The sequence below is a fragment of the Neltuma alba genome, unplaced genomic scaffold (assembly GCF_004799145.2).
Source record: "Neltuma alba isolate B1F8T4 unplaced genomic scaffold, ASM479914v2 tig00000722_pilon, whole genome shotgun sequence".
Classification (NCBI taxonomy): domain Eukaryota; kingdom Viridiplantae; phylum Streptophyta; class Magnoliopsida; order Fabales; family Fabaceae; genus Neltuma; species Neltuma alba.
Window position 1 is genome coordinate 1 of NW_021632157.1, and position 19,901 is coordinate 19,901.

The 19,901-nt window shown below is 38.1% G+C and overlaps 1 protein-coding gene and 2 pseudogenes across 1 annotated transcript; 1 reads left to right on the forward strand and 2 right to left on the reverse strand.

The window, feature by feature from the left end:
• Positions 1–5,898: 5,898 nt before the first annotated feature.
• Positions 5,899–7,151, reverse strand: LOC114744587 (FCS-Like Zinc finger 5-like; annotated as a pseudogene).
• Positions 7,152–12,871: 5,720 nt separating this feature from the next.
• LOC114744576 (phosphatidylinositol transfer protein 3-like) lies at positions 12,872–17,250 on the forward strand (annotated as a pseudogene).
• Positions 17,251–18,279: 1,029 nt separating this feature from the next.
• LOC114744565 (protein DOWNSTREAM OF FLC-like) lies at positions 18,280–19,635 on the reverse strand. The gene is made up of 2 exons (XM_028932740.1): positions 19,438–19,635; positions 18,280–18,845 (listed from the first exon to the last, which is right to left on the reverse strand). The coding sequence occupies exons 1-2, from the start codon at positions 19,591–19,593 to the stop codon at positions 18,513–18,515; spliced, it is 489 nt and encodes a 162-aa protein (XP_028788573.1). The 5' UTR covers positions 19,594–19,635; the 3' UTR covers positions 18,280–18,512.
• Positions 19,636–19,901: the final 266 nt, after the last annotated feature.

Here is a 19,901-nt window from a genome sequence, read left to right on the forward strand (position 1 = left end):
ACTAGAGTTTACAATTCCTAGACCTAGGAAATCATAAATGCCTAGCTAAAAACTGAAGATTAAAACTAAACTCCCCTTTGAAGCTTAGGAACTCATGCTACTCCACCATCTTCAAGAGTTGATGAACCCTAGCCCTCCATAGCTTCAAGAAAAGCTCCATTTGAAGTGAATCCGTCGGCCATGGTAGCTGGGAGTGGAAGGAAATGAGATGGAGTGAAGGAAAGATGAAGGAAATGGATGGGGAAGAAGATGGAGATGGAGAGGCAAGAGGATGGGAGAATAGAGGTGTTGGAGGTGATGGAATGGAGTGTATGGTCGAAAATAGGGTTTCTAAGGGTTTTAGGGGTCCATCTGGGTCGGATCATATGATTAGAAGCTCCATTTTCGCGTTCTAATCCGGATCTGGCGTTGCTGATACGAAGAGTTCGCCGCGGCGAAGCATGCCCGAGAGGAGCTTCGCCTAATCTTGTGATTTCGCCGCGGCGAAGCTGTAAGTTGGCCACGGCGAACTCTGCCCGAGAGATTACTGGTGAGATTTCAATTTGGCGCCGCGGCGAATTCTATTAGTGCTGATACTCTGATCTTGTGTTGTGTCATTCTTTGGTCTTTGATCTTGGCTCCAATTCTCAATTGTCCTACAATAAAAAGCAACAATTTGAAGCATCAATTGTCCTAGAAATCAACTGAATACAATTAATAACCAATTATGACAATCTTAACCTCAAAAAGACACTAACTCAAAGCAAGGACTCTTAATCTAAATTAAGCACAATTATCATCAAAAGGAGCCAAAATCTATGATAAATACCCTTAAAATGATATGAAATAACATAGAATAATTGGGCTAAATCAATTTGTATCATGAACTCAGAATTATCCAGCCTATGGCAGCACAAAAGGGAGTTTCAATCCACAAGTGCTGTCAGCTCTGTTTGACCTTCGTCCCACACCAAATGATAGAGAACCTTATGTTCTCTATTTAGATGACCCAAATACGCGTGTTGTTGCCAATGCCATTAAATACACAAAAGGGTCTAAAATTCATAATCAAAAAATTCCAGCAGACTCAGTCAAAGTGACAGTTATGGCTGTTCGAGAGGAGGAAGTAGATGTAGACTTGCCGTTTCCTAGTGACGAGGTTGGCAAGCTAGGCGAAGCAATAGGGCATTTTATTTTATGGCCTAAAAGACTCATTGATGTCATATCTCCAATAGTAAAAAGCACAAGCATTTTCTAATTTCTCTTTCATATACTATTATGATACTTATTTTTATTCTATTTTTCTACTTAGGATGTTGAAGATGCTACTAAATTTTCCTATTTGGCACAACTGTATGACATTTATGAATCAGTTAACAAAGTCAATATACAAATGCCTAGTAGGATTGTGAGACAGCAAACCACATATCATCTTGGATTGGACTAAAAGGATCTCAAGGACTTTCTATCCCTAGATCAGCTAGACATTGTATGGATTCAACTGGCAATAATGTGATTTTATTTTATGATTCATATTTTCTAATTGCTCATTTTTACTTATATGTATGAATTAATTTTTGTTTGTATCAAATTTATGATAGCTACTTTCATAACTTGTGCGCTTCTACGGGAAAGGGACATTTGTATAGATTTATGTGTCCAACCGCTTTGCGACCTATGAAGAATAGCATTGATAAGCGGATGAGATACGTAGATAATACCATGGCAGACACTCACTTACCTTGTTATTTTGCTCCAATTATCGAAAAGTAAGTAGCTTATATCTATATATATTTAATTTTCAAAGATCTTTACTGGTTTTCCTTCTTTTTATATTTCAGTCAACATTGGTCGTTGTACAGTCCTTCCCCTAGAGATAATGTCATTTACTGGTTTGATTCATTAGTTTGTCCCCCAAGTAGGGAAATGAAACATGTCTTTGACCGTAAGTTGATCTGAACCATCCCTTCTGGCTCCAAGACATTGCCCTTGGCTGTTTGATCAGCATACATTTCAATGTGGTTCAAATTGATTTTACTGTCTACAACAACCCATGCCCCACCACGGAGTTCACCCATCATTGGGAGATAAACAAATATGGGTTGCTCGTATGTCCTGAGGTTCTCCACAATTGTTGATCCGGCTTGAAGAATTCCTTCAAAAAGGTCCCTCTGCCCACCAGAGAACCCTCTCCAGTTAGCGAGAATAAATAGCGGGAGCTCCTCTCGGTTGAAATCCCCGCGAACCATCAAAGGCCAGGCCGGGAACTAAATATTCCTGGTTCCTCCCCCCCCCCTTCTTTTCTGGTTTTTTGTGGTCATCGATGGATGCACGTTAAGTCTTAATTCGCATGGCAATCATATGCGAACAAGGCAAATGAAGACCCAAGTCGATCCCATATATGGAGGATCTTACTTGCTAGTTGTGTCTTCATAGTTGTGCTTATTTATTTATGTCCCGCCTGCTCTTACCGGTTAGGGGGAAATGGAGTACTTCAACTGACGAGGCGGCTAAACGTGGGAACGGCCCATTACATGAGAGAAAGAAGAACGTGTCATTAAGTCGCCCCATATAATTGCTTCCACTCACCAAGACCAAGACCCAATTAAGTCGCCCCACAATCATGGCCCTGTCATTAATTGCCCTAAATGCATCTTAATTATCTCATGTTTGACCTTGCCCTTGACCTGAGAAATACCCTATCTGACTCTACTCATTAAGGGACAGTCGCCCAGATTAAAAAGGCATATCTTCGCATTTTCAAGCAGGAAAATATGAGCGTGAAAGGGCGAATGTTAGGAGTGTGTACGATGGTACTTGTCGACCGAGGTGAACAATAGTTGGTGTTTTATGCAGAAGGCTGACATTGACTTCAGATTAAAATTAGTTGCAGATCAGAGGCATAAAAGTAATTAAAATTAAAACTAATTACATGTGAAGGTATGATGAGCCCTTAGAAGTACAATCTCAGTGACAAAATAAATTGAATTAATTAAATTCAACACGCGATATATATTTTGATTGCATGCATTTGAGTGGATATGCATTTAACAAACATGTGGAAAACAACTACATTATTATAAAGTGATTAAAACCATCATTTACGGTTTCGTTTCCCGGCCGACTAATATCGTTCTCATCTTGAACCTGAACCCATCTCAATGGACACCTAACATTCAATGGCCCCCGCATCAGAATTATTCCATTGTAATATTGCAACCAAGGTTTTTGAAAATCTTGACTTCTATTTCCAACACATAGCTACCGCTATTTGCTTTTGCAGATATACGCTATATATTCCTAAGCCCCCCCACAAAAAAAGAAAAAGAAAAAGAGTGAGCATGCATTTGGAATTTTAAGTTGATGAGGTGGGTATAGTTAATTGGCAATTGACACACGTCGGCACATGTCCACTTGCGCAATGTGGCTTTAAGTTTAGTGCCTAACCGATGCTTGATTATGGAAGTGTCAGGTAGAATCAAATTAAAAGCGACCTCCTCCAGCTGCAGTTTTTTTTTTTTTTTAAAAAAAAAGGAATATGAATGAGTTTTCATGTATTATTGTTGAGCACATGTCATCAACTGCTAGCTCAATTATTATCGATCGACAGTGCCACGCCTTGGCTTCTGAATTCTGACCACAAACGAATGCCATTTGCATCTTAATTAATCTAACTAAGCAGTATTTATTGTTATCATTATTTTGTTAGTGTAACGTAACAAAAGGACGCCAATTGTTACATCACTTATATATTCCCTCTGGTTATGGTTTCATGCCAACATCGGAAAGGCATATGATTAAGATAAGGGCACGTACGTGTACGAGAAACAAAGTACATTATACTGCTTGCCATATTATATATATCTCATGGTTTTGTTTATTGCGTACGAGGAAAGTGAAGGAGAACCCACAGAAATGTTCACAAGAATCATATAATAATAATTAAAATTGTTGGATCCCATTAGATTTGTCCCCCCAAGTTGCCTGATTAATCATCCGTATTCTCAAGTTTATTATCATATTGCTACTGCTACCTCGCTGGGTGAGCTTCCAGGCGAGTGGAAATAAATAGTGATTGCCAGCATGACGACCCCTCACTTGTCTATTTTTAAATATGTCGCCACCGAACCTGTGTAACGAAGAATAACCGTAGTTTTTTTTGGTTGCCCACCCGGTTTATCAGACCTTTATTCCAACTACATCTGGCTCGAACTCGAGACTTCGCTTAAACGGTATCAAACCGCTTATTACTTGGACCAACCCCGGTTGGTAATAACTGTAATTGATGGGAATCTTCTGTGATGTACAATTGTATATATGGTTTGGGCTGCCCCTGCGGCTTCTTTTTCACTTCTGTTTTCTAACGGTAATTTCATATCACTCACTTCATTTGATCTAACTATCCACATCTACCGTGTGCATCGATTGCGCTGGAAGGAAGCTGAGGCCGATTTTGATTTTTGTTGAAGAGCGAATTATTCCATGGATTACTACGGGTCTGCTGAAAAAGAAAAAATCAGTTTTTTGTTGACTGGTGAAAGTTTAAAGAAGCTCATTTGAACTCAAATAAATGATTATAGAGTATATTTATCCTGTTGACTGAATTTCTTGAAATCCTCATAAATCATAATTTTAATCCCAATTACACGTTTGAGTATAAGCTACTAAAAGTAAATCACTATAAAGCTTCAGCGACTAAGATTTTTCCTATATACCCTTATTGATAATAATTATTAAATTAAAATTATATTTAAATAATAATTAATTATAAGAATTATATTAAATTAAATTTCTCTTGTCAACCTTTATTGCTTTTTGGTAATTATATATTTATAAGTAATTTTAATAGATAAAATCCAAACATAATTCACATTCTTAATATCACTTATAAGATAAGAGTACCCAAATAGAAGTATTAACATCACTTTTAACCAGTATTATTTATAAAAATCATGATCATATAAAATTACAGATATTTACCACTAATCCAAACGGATACTAAAATCTTGACTGGGTGAGATAGGAGTGTACGCAAAATGGAACTAGATTAATGAATTACGATGGAAAAAACCGAAAGCATGATAAGCGAATCCTATGGGTGGCTGCCTCCGCTAGCGTCCACCCCGCACCAGCTGTCCTGTCGGGGAGCTTAACCAATCATGATCTCTCTCACTTGGGCGTGGTCACGCCCGTGCTGCCTCTAAACTCGCGTGGCCCCCAGCGATACTCCCCCGGGGCAATATGCCTGACTCCCGCGTCGTCTCCTCTGGCTCTGGCCCCCACACCCCTCTCCCTGATCTCAATCGCCATCCTTCATCCTGTGTCGCCCCCAAGTACTTAACTGCCTCAATTCACTTATTTATTTGTTAAACTCCTTCTCGACTAATCTCTGCTAAGTGAAAACATTAAAGTTAAAACTTTTCTTATACTAATAAATATATTTATCAAGATCTGAACTAATTTTTTTATAAAAAAAACCATTTACTATTTTAACTAATATTATGAAAATTCATTTATTTGATCGTGAATTCATAAGAATTCACTTGAAAATTAGATGTGTACATATGTAATTATATTTGCATATTTGCTAAGCTGAGATCGAAGCTATGAATCAACTTCCAACAACTGTCTACTCATGGTGGTGAGTGGGGTCAGCTCCCATGCAAGGCTGAGTAGGCCACAGATTCCTTCACCCCTTTCATCCCTCCCCAGATCTTTTCTCGTGCTATCTCTCCCCCCCCCCCCGGGACCCACCACCCTCCCCCGCCCCAAAAAAAAAAAAACTACGGCTTGTGATTGTGAGTGAATCACCGTCTCCTTCCTTTACATTCTTTGAAAAGAGAACTTACAGCCCAATTTCATTCATGATTCTGGATTCTGATCGATCCACCAAAAAGAGAGAAGCGGATATATAGTTCGTTTTCACTGAACTAACAGTAACTTCTTCAGAAAACACAGAGCATCACACTATAATCGATCCAGAGTTATCATACCTGACGCGAATCCAAAAAGAAATACAACAAGAGAGGAATTATAAGCCTCGGTTTTTCCTTTTCCTAATTTCTTGTCAACTAAAAGACGTAACAAAATCTTATGAGAGCTGCAAATTGTTTCCCAAAAAATAAAATAAAGGAAAACGGGGGGAAAACTACGCCAGATGTAGACTAGCGAGCAAGAAGATGACCAACTCCCAATCCCCCTACGGAGCATGAGAACAAAAATTACGGGAAGGAAAATAAAATAAGGGTAGAAAGAGGTGTATGAACAAATTCTAATAAGGCAGAAGAGGGCACAGCTAGGTGGCGAGTACATGATGGATGGGGCGCTGAGAGATTTTACAAGGCGCCCACGGTTTCGCCATTAGAGGCGACTTTGGATCCAGCAGAATGATGAGCCACAGTCTTTTTCTTTGATGTCAGCGAGCACTTCTCCTTCCTCTCATCCCGATTCATCGCCTGTTGACGGCATTCTACGCTGCAGAAAGCGCTATCCCCCCTGCATAATTTCATCACACAAACACAACATAAATCCCTAAACCCATTTTCTTCAAATCGGAACGAGCCCATCTTCAGTGGCTTTCGAGTTACTTGGAAAAACATAGGCAGCGCAATTCAGAAAATACACCTAAGCTGAAACTGAAAAGGGAAGGAAATAAACTCGGAAACAGAGAGAAGAATGGGCAACCTGTACATGTAGATGTCACAGGTGGGTACCAAGGGACGTTTACAGAAAGAGCAAGAGCGCAAAAGTCAGGAGTGTCAGTGAAGTCGGTCGAGTGCCTTCTATGGGTTGTTGGCGACAGAGTAGTGGCGGCGGCCATCGTCCTCTGATCGGGCCCATTACTGAACCGCCTGCAATCTGCCGCTTAGGATCGGTGGTGGTGCTGAGATCCAAGCCGATTTCTGACGTGCTTGTGGTCTCTTCATTGGAGGACGAGGTCTCTTCCCTAACAACATCTTCCCTCCCCTTGTATTATTTTAGGATCGCCGAAGCAGAAAGCTCAGTGACACTCCTGCTTCTGGGGGTATGAGTCTGATCTGACTCTGGAAAGCTAGGTGAGGAAGAAGTGGCAACCAGGGGAGCTTGGGGAACATAAAAGAAGAGCCCAATGCCCAGAACTAAATCTGGGTCGTTGAAATCGCTGACAGCCGTCTGACTCTGACTCCCACGTGCATCAATCACCAAACTACACATAACCTCACCTGATTGTGATTCTCATACCGGATATAAATAATTAACTCCAAAAACTTTAATTATTAGTTAAAATTAATGCTTAAGAGAAATGATGGCGTAATATTCTTACTTTAAAAGTATAACAGTACGTACTCATGTTGTACTTTCAGACGTTATTGTAATTATTTTTTGTACAGTTACCTTTAACTTTCTCATACTATTAAATTTTTGGTCAAAATAATACTATTAAATTACAGATAAATATCAAAATTTGTAATTTTACTCATAATTTTATTTGTCTCATGTACACAACATCACAATTTTATTCATAATTTTTGTATAATTTTACTCACAATTTTTCTCACATGCATCAAAATAAAAGAATTATGGGTACAATTGTACAAAATAAAAGATGAAGGGCGTATGCTAAGTGCACCTAAAAAATAAGATAAATGGTAATATTATACTTTTATCCTAAATCCTATTTCAGCAATATCCCACTATAAATGAAGATTTTCAAAAATATTTTACACACTCCGATACACACAATATGGGTGTTCAACTTGTTTTGTTTTGAACCTGGTTAATTTAGACTGGACAAACAATGTTCAGGACGAGATGATTACAGAACATGACAAAATAGTAATCGGGACATGATGGGATATAGGACGAGGTCATCTCATCTCATCCCATCCTGAAATTTTTTTTTAAAAAATTTATTTATTAATAATAATTTAATAATTATTCAATTCACTTATTAATAATAACTATTTTACAGTAATTTTTAGTTCTTGAGTTGCAATGTTATCTCAATAATATCGTTTTCATTAATAAAATAATTCATAGAGCCATTGTAAAGTGTTTTTTATGGTATTTTTTAATAATATTGTTTTTATATCTTTTTTACATTATATAATTTAGCCTTGTATATAATATTTTTTACAATATTGTTATTTTTAGAAGCCTAATAAATTTATATTTTCTATTGTTATTAATATGTGTCTGCGTCAATGTATAGAAAAAATGAATATGAATGGGAACTTCAGAAGACTTTCTATGTTTTGGTGTTTTTTATCACAAGTTGTGGCCTGTTTGATATATAGGAAAAATAATTAAAAATGAATGTAAAAGTGAAAAAGATCCTACTACCTGATTATAAAACATCATTTATAGCCTACAGAGGAGATATTATAATTAGGATCGGAAGTAGTATTTTTTAAATAATGAAAAAGTAGTAATTGCAAAAAGACAATTATTATGAAAATTTTGTTTCTCTCATTATGTCAAATTGACATCGAAGTAATTTTCATCTGGTGTTTTCTTTATCTTGCCTTCACTGATATCTTAGTTTAATTATTTTATTCATCCGGGTTCCAAAAATAATGGCAGAAATTCGGATTTTTATATTTAAAATTATATATAAAAAATATAAATAAGAAGCGACGACATTTAATTGTGTTTCGTACTGGCCTTCTTCTATTTTCGTTGTCACTAAACAAATGAGACTTGAAGCTCTTTGCTTGTGAGTACTTGAAATGAAGTTACATGCGCACCTTTTTACCGTGTCAAACCATCTAAGATCAGATGTGACGAGATATTTTTTCATTTTTATTTTATGTCACGCTTTAAGGAGAACCAGGGGCCTAAACAAGCGGAAAAATTAAAAAATAAAAGAGGACGATTTTTTATGGGGGTAGAAAAAGATGGGAATGAAAATGATGGCTTTGTGGATGGCTGAATAGAAAAACAAAGGGCAGACACAATGGACGGTGAGAAAAAGGGGGAAGCATAAACTGGACACCAAAGTGTTGTGCTCTTTGCTGTGGGCAAAACAAGAAGGCAAGGTGTGGAAAGATGATTTGATGCAACGGGAAATGGAAATAAATGTGGGTGCGGTGGGGGAAGTTACGCCTATACCGACTTGTTCGTTTAGAATCAGCGGATAGTGATGGCCAACATTAGCTCTGCTTGTTCTGTCCTTAGAAACCTCCGTATTTAATTGTCCTCGTTTGGCATCCCCCCCCCCCTCTCTCGCCTCCATTCATCACTGTTGTATTCTCTCCATTTATAACTTACACAAACACAAGGTATTCGCAGAAAAAACATTACCTCATGTTTCATGAGGCCAATCGGAGTAAGTATTATGACTCCCACATTGGGAGATTATCGTGAAAGAGAAGGCCCATGAGTTGGGTTCCTTAATTTCAACAACCAACATTTAAGCTATGTTTTTTTTAAAAATATTTGTGCTTGTTACAGTGAGATATAAAGTATAAAAGTGACAGAAGTATATGAATTCTACTATAATCATGCTTTGAGATTGCATGGATTTAATGAGACAACCTAGAGGAATCCAAATCTGTACACAGGCGCGGGCGGTGTTTTGATGTTTTTTGGTTTGAATTGGGTTTTGCAGGGTGGTATAGTCCAATACGGAAAAAGAGAGACAAGACGGGGGGCACCGAAAGATTTGAGAATGCGCGTACGTGCCTATCGTCTTTGTGCATCTGATGCACCTCATGCCCTCGCCTTTTCTAAATCAAAAGGCCACACTGCATCCATTTCTCCAACGCCCTCCCTCAACCCCAGAGTTTAATTTATCTGGAATAATCCCACTTATTCCCCTGTCTCATTTCCATTACCATCCCCCACACTCCATATTTTACAATTTTATTCAGTTTGGAAGGCTCGAGTTAGATTCCTGTTCCTTTAAAGGGAAAATTCTGTCAACTGTCAAAAATTAATGCCTCCTTTCCAAATAAAACTAAAGAAAATAATAGGGGTAGAGTGCAAGTGGCAACTGCGTCTCTGTTTTGGTTGAATGTAATGGTTGGTCCAGTTGGAAGCCCACAATACGACCGCCTCGCTCGAAGGCCAGAGGTCGACACTTCGCATATACTCGCAATAGGCCTACTTTCTTCTAGGTGATTGGCAGATAGTAGAGCCGGTAATATGGGTCAACCCGCCAAATTTTGTTTTTTGTTTTAATAAAACCTACTCAAAGTCTTAAATTCCTAACTACCTAAAATAAAACATGCAAATAGAAATTATCATAAATAAAACATGGAACCCATCCAAAGTTTCAAGTTTCAAGTTTCAAATATATCAAAATATTAAACATATGATTAAATGAACATGATATGTCTTTAATAATTTAACAAACATCTCAAATTAAAACATAAATCCAAATTAACACTACCACAAAGTCACAAACACCATGTCACTACACAAATCATTATCAAGTGCTCAATCATCACTCATGAGCTAGGGCAAAGGCGCAAAGCAAAGACAAAGAGCAAAGAGCTTGGGGCTTGGGACTTGGGACTTGGGAGTTAGGACTGGCCGAGGGCGACTGGGAGACTGGGTCTGGGAGAGTTGGGAGTTTGGAAGGAGTGCGACACGCAAGCAAAATCTGAAAATGGGACCATGTTGGTGTTGCCGTGTTAGACTATTGGACATTAACTGTTCACTGTTGCACTGTGGATTAGGCTAAGAGTGTAGAGACTAAGAGGCAAAGGGAAAAATTTGCCAAAAAAAAATATATGGTTAAACGGGTTGGCCCGCCAACCCTGCGGGTTAGCCCGCCGCGGGTTTGAGCTTGGCAGTTATGGGCTCAAAACTTCCATTTTAAAACGGTTCTAATTTTTATCAACCCAACCCGCCACTTGTTGGCGGGTTGGTGGGTTGAGCCTGCGGGCTCAACCCATATTACCAGCTCTAGCAGATAGTAGTGTTGGTTAACTTTGTTACATAGTAGATTAGTAATATTTTAAAAAAAATTGAAAAAAATGAAGTTCTGAGTCGAGGAGTGGATGCTAATTAAACAAGGCCTTGTTTAATGGGGTCTGGGGGGCCAGAGAAAAAAAGAGAGAGAGTCTGATAATAATGGGGCTGCCCACCAAGAAGGACAAGGACAAAACTTGTTTGATGATGTGTTGATATAAAGGCTAAACACGGTCATGTGTGTGGTCACCCCGTAAATCATCGTGCGGCATGCCCATTATTTGCATGCCTTCGGGGGATTAATTCTTGCAAACCATGGAGGATAGCCTCCGTTCCATCGATTCATTATCCTAGCACCCACGACCATTGTCCAATAACACTCTCCTCCAGGGTGGGGAACATCATTTAAGGTGCAGTCGTCGTCAGCTCATATTTATTGAACTGTCAATCTCATTCACTTGGCGCTTTCCCTTTCTTAGGGGTGTTGCATTTGATTAGGATTTCTGCTTCATTGCTTTGATGCAGAGAATACGGGGCCAATGTCGGGAACACGAACCATGATTGTATGGGGTAATTAAAGAAAAGCAAAATCGGTGTTGAATTGAATGGTCAGAAATGTCAGGACAGGAATTTGAATCAATGGGAGGTAAAGTCCCAGATGCTTGCAAGCTCTCTACCATGTGTTTTGCGTCTATAAACATTACTGGGCCTTTTGGCAACTTCTTTTACAGAACTGGACTGGGCATATAAAAAAGCTTCCCCCCCCCCCCACCCCCCAAAAAAAAAAACCTACGGGTACACTGTCACGAATCATCCCCCATTCAGAGATATTTTAGAAGAAGCCAGGATGATATTAGCCGGACATTGGTCAGTCTTTTGTGAGTTTACTTACAGGGAATTCAATCAAGATGCTGACTCTTGCTTGTTAAATACGCTTCGTGTGGTAATTTTCTACCATGTGTTTTGCCTCCTCCACTATCCACAAAGCTCGGGTTTGTCTCGTTAACGACCTTATCCAATAGTAAACTTCTATTGCTTGTCATTTGACCCTCATTACTATTTCCAAATCCTCATCACAGATTTGGAAATCAAATAAAAGGGAGGGTATGATTTTGGAATTAATTTTGGACATCTTATAACATTTTCCAAAGTTATTTAGAAAGAAAACAATCAACAGATTTTTCTTATTTTGTTTATTATTTTCCAAAGGGCTTTTTCTATTTCATTTTCATTATTTAATACTCCTCCGGTCCTTAATATAGGGCCTAATTATTAAGTTAATTTTAGTTCTAAATACTACCTCCGTTCCTAATTATAAGAACCAGTTGACTAATTTGAGGAGATTAAGAAAGTAAATTGAGTTAGTTATTTGTCCTAAATAGGTGTTGTTTTTTCTAAAATATCCTTACTAATCAAGTGTATTGACTAGAACTATTATTATTAGAATGTCTACTTTAGAAAAAAAATGGATAAATATGAGAGACAAAGTGGATTGAGGTCTTATATTTAAGATCAAAATGAAAGTCAAATAAGGTCTTATATTAAGGTTCGAAGGTAGTATAAGATCTATTTTTCATATTTATCAATTTTTCTTAAATTACCTTTATGGTTAGTTCATCAACCAAGGAATATTAAAAAAAATGATTATGTTGTTTTAAGAAAAATATGTTATATTTCTTATAATTAACTAACTTACCTAACTTTCTTAATCTAATCAAATTAATTAAATAAGTCTTATATTGAGAACTGTCAACCAGGGAATATTAAAAAAATGATTATGGTGTTTTAAAAAAAACATATTATATTTCTTATAATTAACTAATTTACCTAACTTTTTTAATCTAATCAAATTAATTAAATAAGCCTTATATTAAGGATCAGAAGAGTACAATTAATTACTTATGTATTTATTTATATTTATGGGTGCCGGACAAAATGCGGTCTCTACCACAGCTTTGGGAGAAAAAAATAAATATGACGCATCATTGCAGTCTCTGCCATTTGCGATCCGCACAAAGTGCTGAGATATCAGCAACAGTTGGTCCCTGCTGGCTCAAAGCATGTGGGAATATATAATAAACATCCACACGCGGCACATATAGAGGGAGGCCACGTGTTACGAGGTCAGGTCTTACTTTAGGATGAAACAGAGTTGGTGGCAGTGGGGATGGATGAGGCATTTCATTTCGCGGCTGCAGCGATGGAGGGCGCGTAAGTACTTCCAAATTCCAGATCATATGATATCGCCCCATTCGTCATTCCTCCAACCTCTTTTCCAACCATGCCGCACTCATGATATCAATCTACACCCTTGATCCGCTTCCTTCTTTTGAGATTTTCACCTCCCAAAGCAATCGCTCTCTCAGTAGTCAAGGTTAGATTCTCTATGCTTTATTTCCTGTTGTAATCTTCTCTTCGTTTGTTGATTCCTCCAGTTTATGGTTTTTGCTGCTTCTCAAGCATCTACAATGTATTTAGATTGTAAATTTGCAACTGGTTATGGCGGCAGCATATGATGACGTTCGGTTGGCATTCTTAATTTGTGCTATGCGGTTTCGGGGTTCTGTGGAGTACTCGATGACCTTGCCATGATGCATTTAGACTGTAATTTGTGTAATAGACGTGGACATGTTTGAGTTCAATGTAAATTTGACTCGAAGCATTACATCTAAGCCGACGTGATATATGTTGCAACGGTGATGGAAATGGCCTTAGGATATGAAAAGAGAACTTTCTATTTTCATCCTACCAAAAACAAAATAGACAATATATAATTGAACAAGAGATGATTTCGCTAGCGTGGATGATTACTGTGTACATCTTTTTGCTTGAAAATATTGCACTCATTTTTTCCACAAAAGCTCATGATTCTACCTTATTCCAATGTAATGCTACTACAACCGCAGCTCTTTTCATAAAAAAAATTAAAAATAAAACACCACTTTATCGCTCAGAGCGTCGTATTGTTGTTTATCAAATCAAGGCCTTGCAATACGCAGTTGTGAAATTAGGTGCGGAAGCAGCATCACATATTTAAACCTTATTCAGAGAGGCTTAACTCGAGATACTTGCCGTGCAGATTTCAGAGTGATCAAGTAAACCATTTCTACTGTTTAAACCAAAACTTTTTCAATCAACGCATTCCTCTCTTGGAAGCAATTGAAAAGGATTAGCATGAAGGTTCACCAGATTGTTCCTAATGTAGCGTAGCACCAGTTTGTTTTCTTTCTCAGTGTTAGAAAAAAATGGTTGGTAGTGAAAGAGTGATTGTCGATGCCAAAAGTTTAGATCCAAACCTTTAAAAAATTTCTAACAATGTGTCAATTGCTAGTTTGATACATATGAAGCTTGTTGCACTTTATCAGGACTATATGCCGTCAGAAAAATCCCATCTAGGGCCAGAATCTGAAATCTTGTGTATGAAAGCCTTACCGAGCTATCTAGATGATTTTATTGCTTTCACTAGCCATCACTCTTGGTCAATGAAAATGTTGGTTGCTTAAAAATCCTCAATGCAAAATGCATTCAGCAAGAATAACTGCACAAGAGGTTGAAGTTCCGTTGATGTAAAAACTAGATATTTTATTGACTTGTAAATGCTATTTGTGCAAGAGTTGCAGCCAGTCTGCATATTTAGCTATTTAATCAAAATGAAGCACCATTTAACACTTATGTTATTCTGTAATTACTGAGGCTGCAATATATTGATACTGACTTTTGTGGTATTTATTGTTGAACAATAGTTCTTCGCAACCATCATGAGTGTGGATCTAAATAAAACTGCCTCCAATGGCCGTGAGAAAATTTTAACATCGCAGGAACAACAAGCAAAGGTATTAGATTGCGCTTTCGGTAGATCTATAAATGTACATATGCTTTTACTTTGTTCTAGAACGCGAGAATTAAAATGTTAGACTGCAATATTGTGACTTCCAATTCTAGAAGCATCTTAGGCCATGATATTTTGCTTCTTTCCAGATTAATGAGGTGAGACGGCTGATAGGACCAGTGTCGGGCAAGTCATCTATTTATTGTTCTGATGCATCCATCTCAAGGCATTTAAGAGCAAGAAATTGGAACGTCAAGAAGGCAGTAAAGATGTTGCAACAGACCTTAAAATGGAGAGCTGCTGCTAAACCAGAAGAGATCCGATGGGTGAGAAACTGTTTCTCTTCAATTTTTTCCAATAGCATCAGGAACAAAATGCATGGCTGGGACTGGGATGTTATCTGGATGCTATTGCTAGGTCTGCTCCAAGATATTCTCTAGATCTTGGTTAAGGCCTTTAACGTATGCATATGGTCTTCCTCTATTACCTCTATTCTTGCTTCTTTTTCTAGAGCTTTGTCCAGTTGGGTTCAGCTAGACTGCAAAGTGCGCTGTCAAATTTCTTGCCATCTGTAGGCTTATTAAACTTGATCTGATCAAGATTCGACCTGAACTAGCATCGATTAACTATAACATTTATTCCCAAAGATTGACCAAATGAATTCAGTTGATTGGTTATTCAGTTGGATTCTTTGTGATCTGCAAGAGCTCTAGACTTGGTTGAACTCTCACGTACTGATCTTCGTTTGATAAAAGGTGTTTAATATGTCTCTATTGATAATGTAGGAAGAGGTTGCTCATGAAGCGGAAACAGGAAAGATCTATAGATCCAACTACATTGACAAGCAAGGGAGGACCGTTCTTGTAATGAGACCTAGCCGCCAGGTTTATTCTGAAAATTACTTTAACCTCTAGCATGCTTTTTTTAACAAGTGCCTAGTTATATAAACGTTGGATATTTTGGAGAAGGAAGGAAAATGAGGGTTCTTTCTCCACGTGCTTTCTGTTTAACTGCATTTTCAAATTTGATTCCTATTATTTTTCACTCTCTCAAAGAACAGCCTAAGTGAACAGAACGGTTGCACATGTATGATCTTGAATTTTAATAAAGTCTAGCTAATGATAAATGCCCTCTTAATAGTTAAAATTCAATTAGTATTGCTTTGAGAAGAATATTTTGTCCACATTGGAGTTTATTAATATCTGTTTTCCCTTGCAGAATTCGAAGTCAACTAAGGAGCAGATTAAATATCTGGTATATTGCATGGAAAATGCTATTTTAAATCTTCCACCAGACCAGGAACAGATGGTCTGGCTAATTGATTTTGAAGGTTTCAATCTGTCAAACATATCAGTCAAGCTGACTCATGAAACTGCCCATGTATTACAAGACCATTATCCAGAACGGCTGGGTCTGGCAATACTGTTCAACCCACCCAAGTTTTTTGAACCATTTTTCATGGTAAGCTATATAGCTATGCTCTCGCTTTCAATATCTTCTGTTTCATGTTTATATATTGCGTGCGCCTTTTATCCAGGCTCAATGTGTATAATTTATCTGTCCACGTGTTGAAGTTTTAAATACAACCCAGCTACTTGTTGATAATAAGAATATGTGATCTCAGATCCTGACTCTGTCTGAATGAGGTCAAAAGTGCACTTCATCACAAGGAATAAATGTATTTCTTGCTTGCATTTAGAGCCACTTTAAGATGTGCAATTCCTGATAATGATGTTTCAGCCCTTCTGTATATCTGCGTATGCAAATCATCTTTGCTTCTATACAGCAATCTGCTTTTCTTGTTTTTAGATCTGTAAAGTACGGGGGGATTTTTTGACCTGTCTCCTAATTGATGCATTTTTTATTAGCTGTGGTAGATAATATATGCTAGTTCATGGCTGATTTGAAGTTTAATATTGCTACAAAAGGCCTTTTTTTTAAAAATAATAATAATAATAAATATTTTAGTTTTTGACATTTAAAAGCTTGGATCTTTAGCATTTTGTGATGTCAAGGCATGGATTGCTTGCTACAGATGGTAAAGCCCCTGTTGGAGCCTAAAACTTATAGTAAAGTCAAGTTCGTTTACTCGATAACCAAAACACTAACAAGATTATGGAGGATCTGTTTGACATGGACCGTCTCGAGTCTGCATTTGGTGGGAATGATGTTACAGGTTTTGACATAAATAAATATGCTGAGAGAATGAAAGAGGATGATAAGAGATACCCTCTTGTTGGACAAGGAAGGACTCTCCATCCTCAGTCCCACAGGCTGCTCCTTCTCTTGATTCCATCAGGTTAGGCTCCGACGCTTATGCTTCTGAGAAGAAGGCCACGAACAATACCCCTGCCCATAAGGCGGGTTGTCTTGGCATGACAAATTACATTACCTGAGCCCTTTTTGAAGGTTGCTTGCTGCTGAGTCAACCCTAATGCTGTAGTATGATTCTCTAACGTTCCAATTTCAAACCTAAAGAGTGTAAATACCTACTGTCAAATTTATCTTGTTGGCTTTGTAGTGACAGACGATTTTACCTTGTGGATTGAAGAAGCTATCTTTAAACGGTTCGAATTATGCATTCAGTTGTCATGCACTTCACTAGGTGAACAATCGGTATACACTTCTATGCCCCTTACCCTCGGCAAAATACAAAATTGAATTAGGGAGATTTTGTACAGAGATATAGGTGACACACTTAGTAGCCATTTAAACTAGCGGTTCAGGAGTTCTCTCTTTTTTTTTTTTTTCCTTCTCTTTCCTCCTCCTTTAGATTTTATTTATTTTTACAAACTATTTATAAAAAAATTTTAAAAACATTAGTGTACTTACAAATCATTAAATTAAATTTAATGTAGTTTATAGTTTACTATTTATTTTTAATAATTTAATATTTTAATAATAGTTTTAAAAATATTTAATCTAAACCGTTAAAATATTAATCTAACAATTAAAAGAAGAAGAAAATAGAAGAGAATGAGAAGAGAAGAGGAGACATTCCCTAAAAATATTGATGATTTTAATTTTCTTCTATTTAATGGGAAAAATAAATTAAATAAAATTGTGGAATAGACGCCTAGATGAGTTGTTGTTTTTCAGGCGTGAAGTTTTTCAAGGTCAGTAACAAATAGCAATACTCATTGAGGGATTTTTTTTTTCTCTCCATAACTAATCGAAGGACAAAATTGTTCAAATGCGGTCGCCAGGGATCAAAGCCGGGTCGGTTTATGGGACAGTTGAACAACTAAGGGCTGCAAAATTCACGCCAAGTTGAACTTCTTTCTAGCTTGAGCATGAAATGTGAGAAGCACACAACTGCTTGCGTGTTTCATAACCGCACGCACGCTGCCTTTATCGCCAAGAGGTTTGTGAAATCTGACATTACAGCCGATTGGCCTCGATTGTCGTAAAACTGGATTGTCGCGTCAAATGGAATAAGACGTTTACGTCTACCTTGCAATTGCCAAGACATGATTTATGATTGCGTCAAATTGTTAATAAAGCATCAACAAGACATCCATCTTCGATCTCGAGAGAGAACGCAGCAACCGATTGAAAAACCGGTCCTTTTAAAATAAACAAATCCACACATCATAGCATATATTTGCTAAATCCAGATATCAAAGAATAGTTTATCACAACACGCAGTCCGCGTACGTAATACTTTGTGTAATGTAATTTACTAGAGGCCAGTAACTTGCAAGCATAAACTAAGAATGTCAAGATAACATTCCATCAAGATTGAATCAAGTAGAAATTAGGAAAGCCGATCCAAAATAAATAAATTTGAAAGACACTGCAGACTGACTTAATTTTCTTCATCGAACATCTGGTATTGCCTGAGAATCTCAGTACAAGCAGAATCAGCTTCGGTCTTCATGTAGCCCAAAGAATTGGCAAATCTGTCGTCAGATGCGATCCCATTGTTACGGGTAAGAACAACAAGGGCTTCATCGCGTCCAGGGGCGGCTTCCTGGCAGTTACCCTGAGGACTGCTAACAAGCTTGGCACTGCAAATATGGTCTTGATGATCCTCATTCACCAAGATTTTGTAAGTTCCCGTGGAGTCAGTCACGCCCTTCTTAGAGAACATAACTTCCGCTGTATTCCTGTCCTTGCATTCCACAACAACCCTCAGCACCTATGATCAACGATCGGCCAAATGTTAAAATGCGGATCACGAGCATCGGTAAACATAGCTAAGATTCAACGAGATCAGAAGACTAAACGAATGTAGTATATCAGCTTAACCGGAATAGCCCATAATTGTTCAGTCAGAATGAGCACAGGACCGCAAGGCTCGACTGAAGGAGGGCATTTTAGACATTACGTCCAGTTATAGCTAGTGCTTAAGTCCAAATCAAAGTAGTTTATTGCCACAAATTACATATGTTACTAGTACAAGGAATTAACTCGGAATGAATAAAAAGAATCGGATCGAAAATAGATCATCCAATATGGTACAAGCTGCAACCATCAAAAGTATAAATGATAATTTTATAAAAAATGGATGATGATTGGGGAGCAAGCACGGCTGTGGAAAACTAGTGATAGCCTAAATTTCTAATACATATCGACAGGATGAAAACAGGAAGTAAGAACTATAAGCCACAATACAGATCTAAGATATAGCGTCACAGGGAACAGATTTTTTTCGTTAAAGAGGAAGAGTGAAAATAAAGGAAAAAATGAGAGGAAATAATAGAAAAGGAAGAGAGGGAGGGAGGGAGCACCGGAATGTAGGTGGTAGCAGAGGTCTCAAAACCAGCACGGCAAGCGTCGCAGTAGACACGACCCTGGACGCAGAATGGGTTCTTGTGAGAGCGGATGGCGGCAACCATGGAAGGAAGAACACACAAGAGGAAGAGCAGAGCTACTCTGGAGGCCATCTTAGCGTTTAAGCTTCAGAGATCGCAGCAGGGGGAGAGAGGGAGGGACGAGTGAAGAAGGGAGAGGTCTCAATAATAAAGGACGAGTAAAAGAGTGTTGCGTGGGCGGATGGATGAACCGGGAGGAAGCGCGTAAGAGGAATGAGATAGGGTGTGATGCAGCCCACAGAGGAGATGCTGAGGCGGGGTGTTGAGAAGGAGCCACGTCACGAGTGGATGAAATTGGGAAGGAAAGAGGGAAAATAGATTGGAGGGGAGGAGTGGGGACAGGCCGGGTAGAGGGTAGAGGATTAAAGAAGAGGCGGGGG

Excerpts from the sequence above, each read along its gene's own strand:
- LOC114744565 (XM_028932740.1), bottom strand. The coding sequence starts at position 19,593 with ATGGCCTCCAGAGTAGCTCTGCTCTTCCTCTTGTGTGTTCTTCCTTCC. Across the intron at positions 18,846-19,437 it reads CTGCTACCACCTACATTCCG|GTGCTGAGGGTTGTTGTGGA; the intron begins GTGCTCCCTCCC and ends CGTTGATCATAG.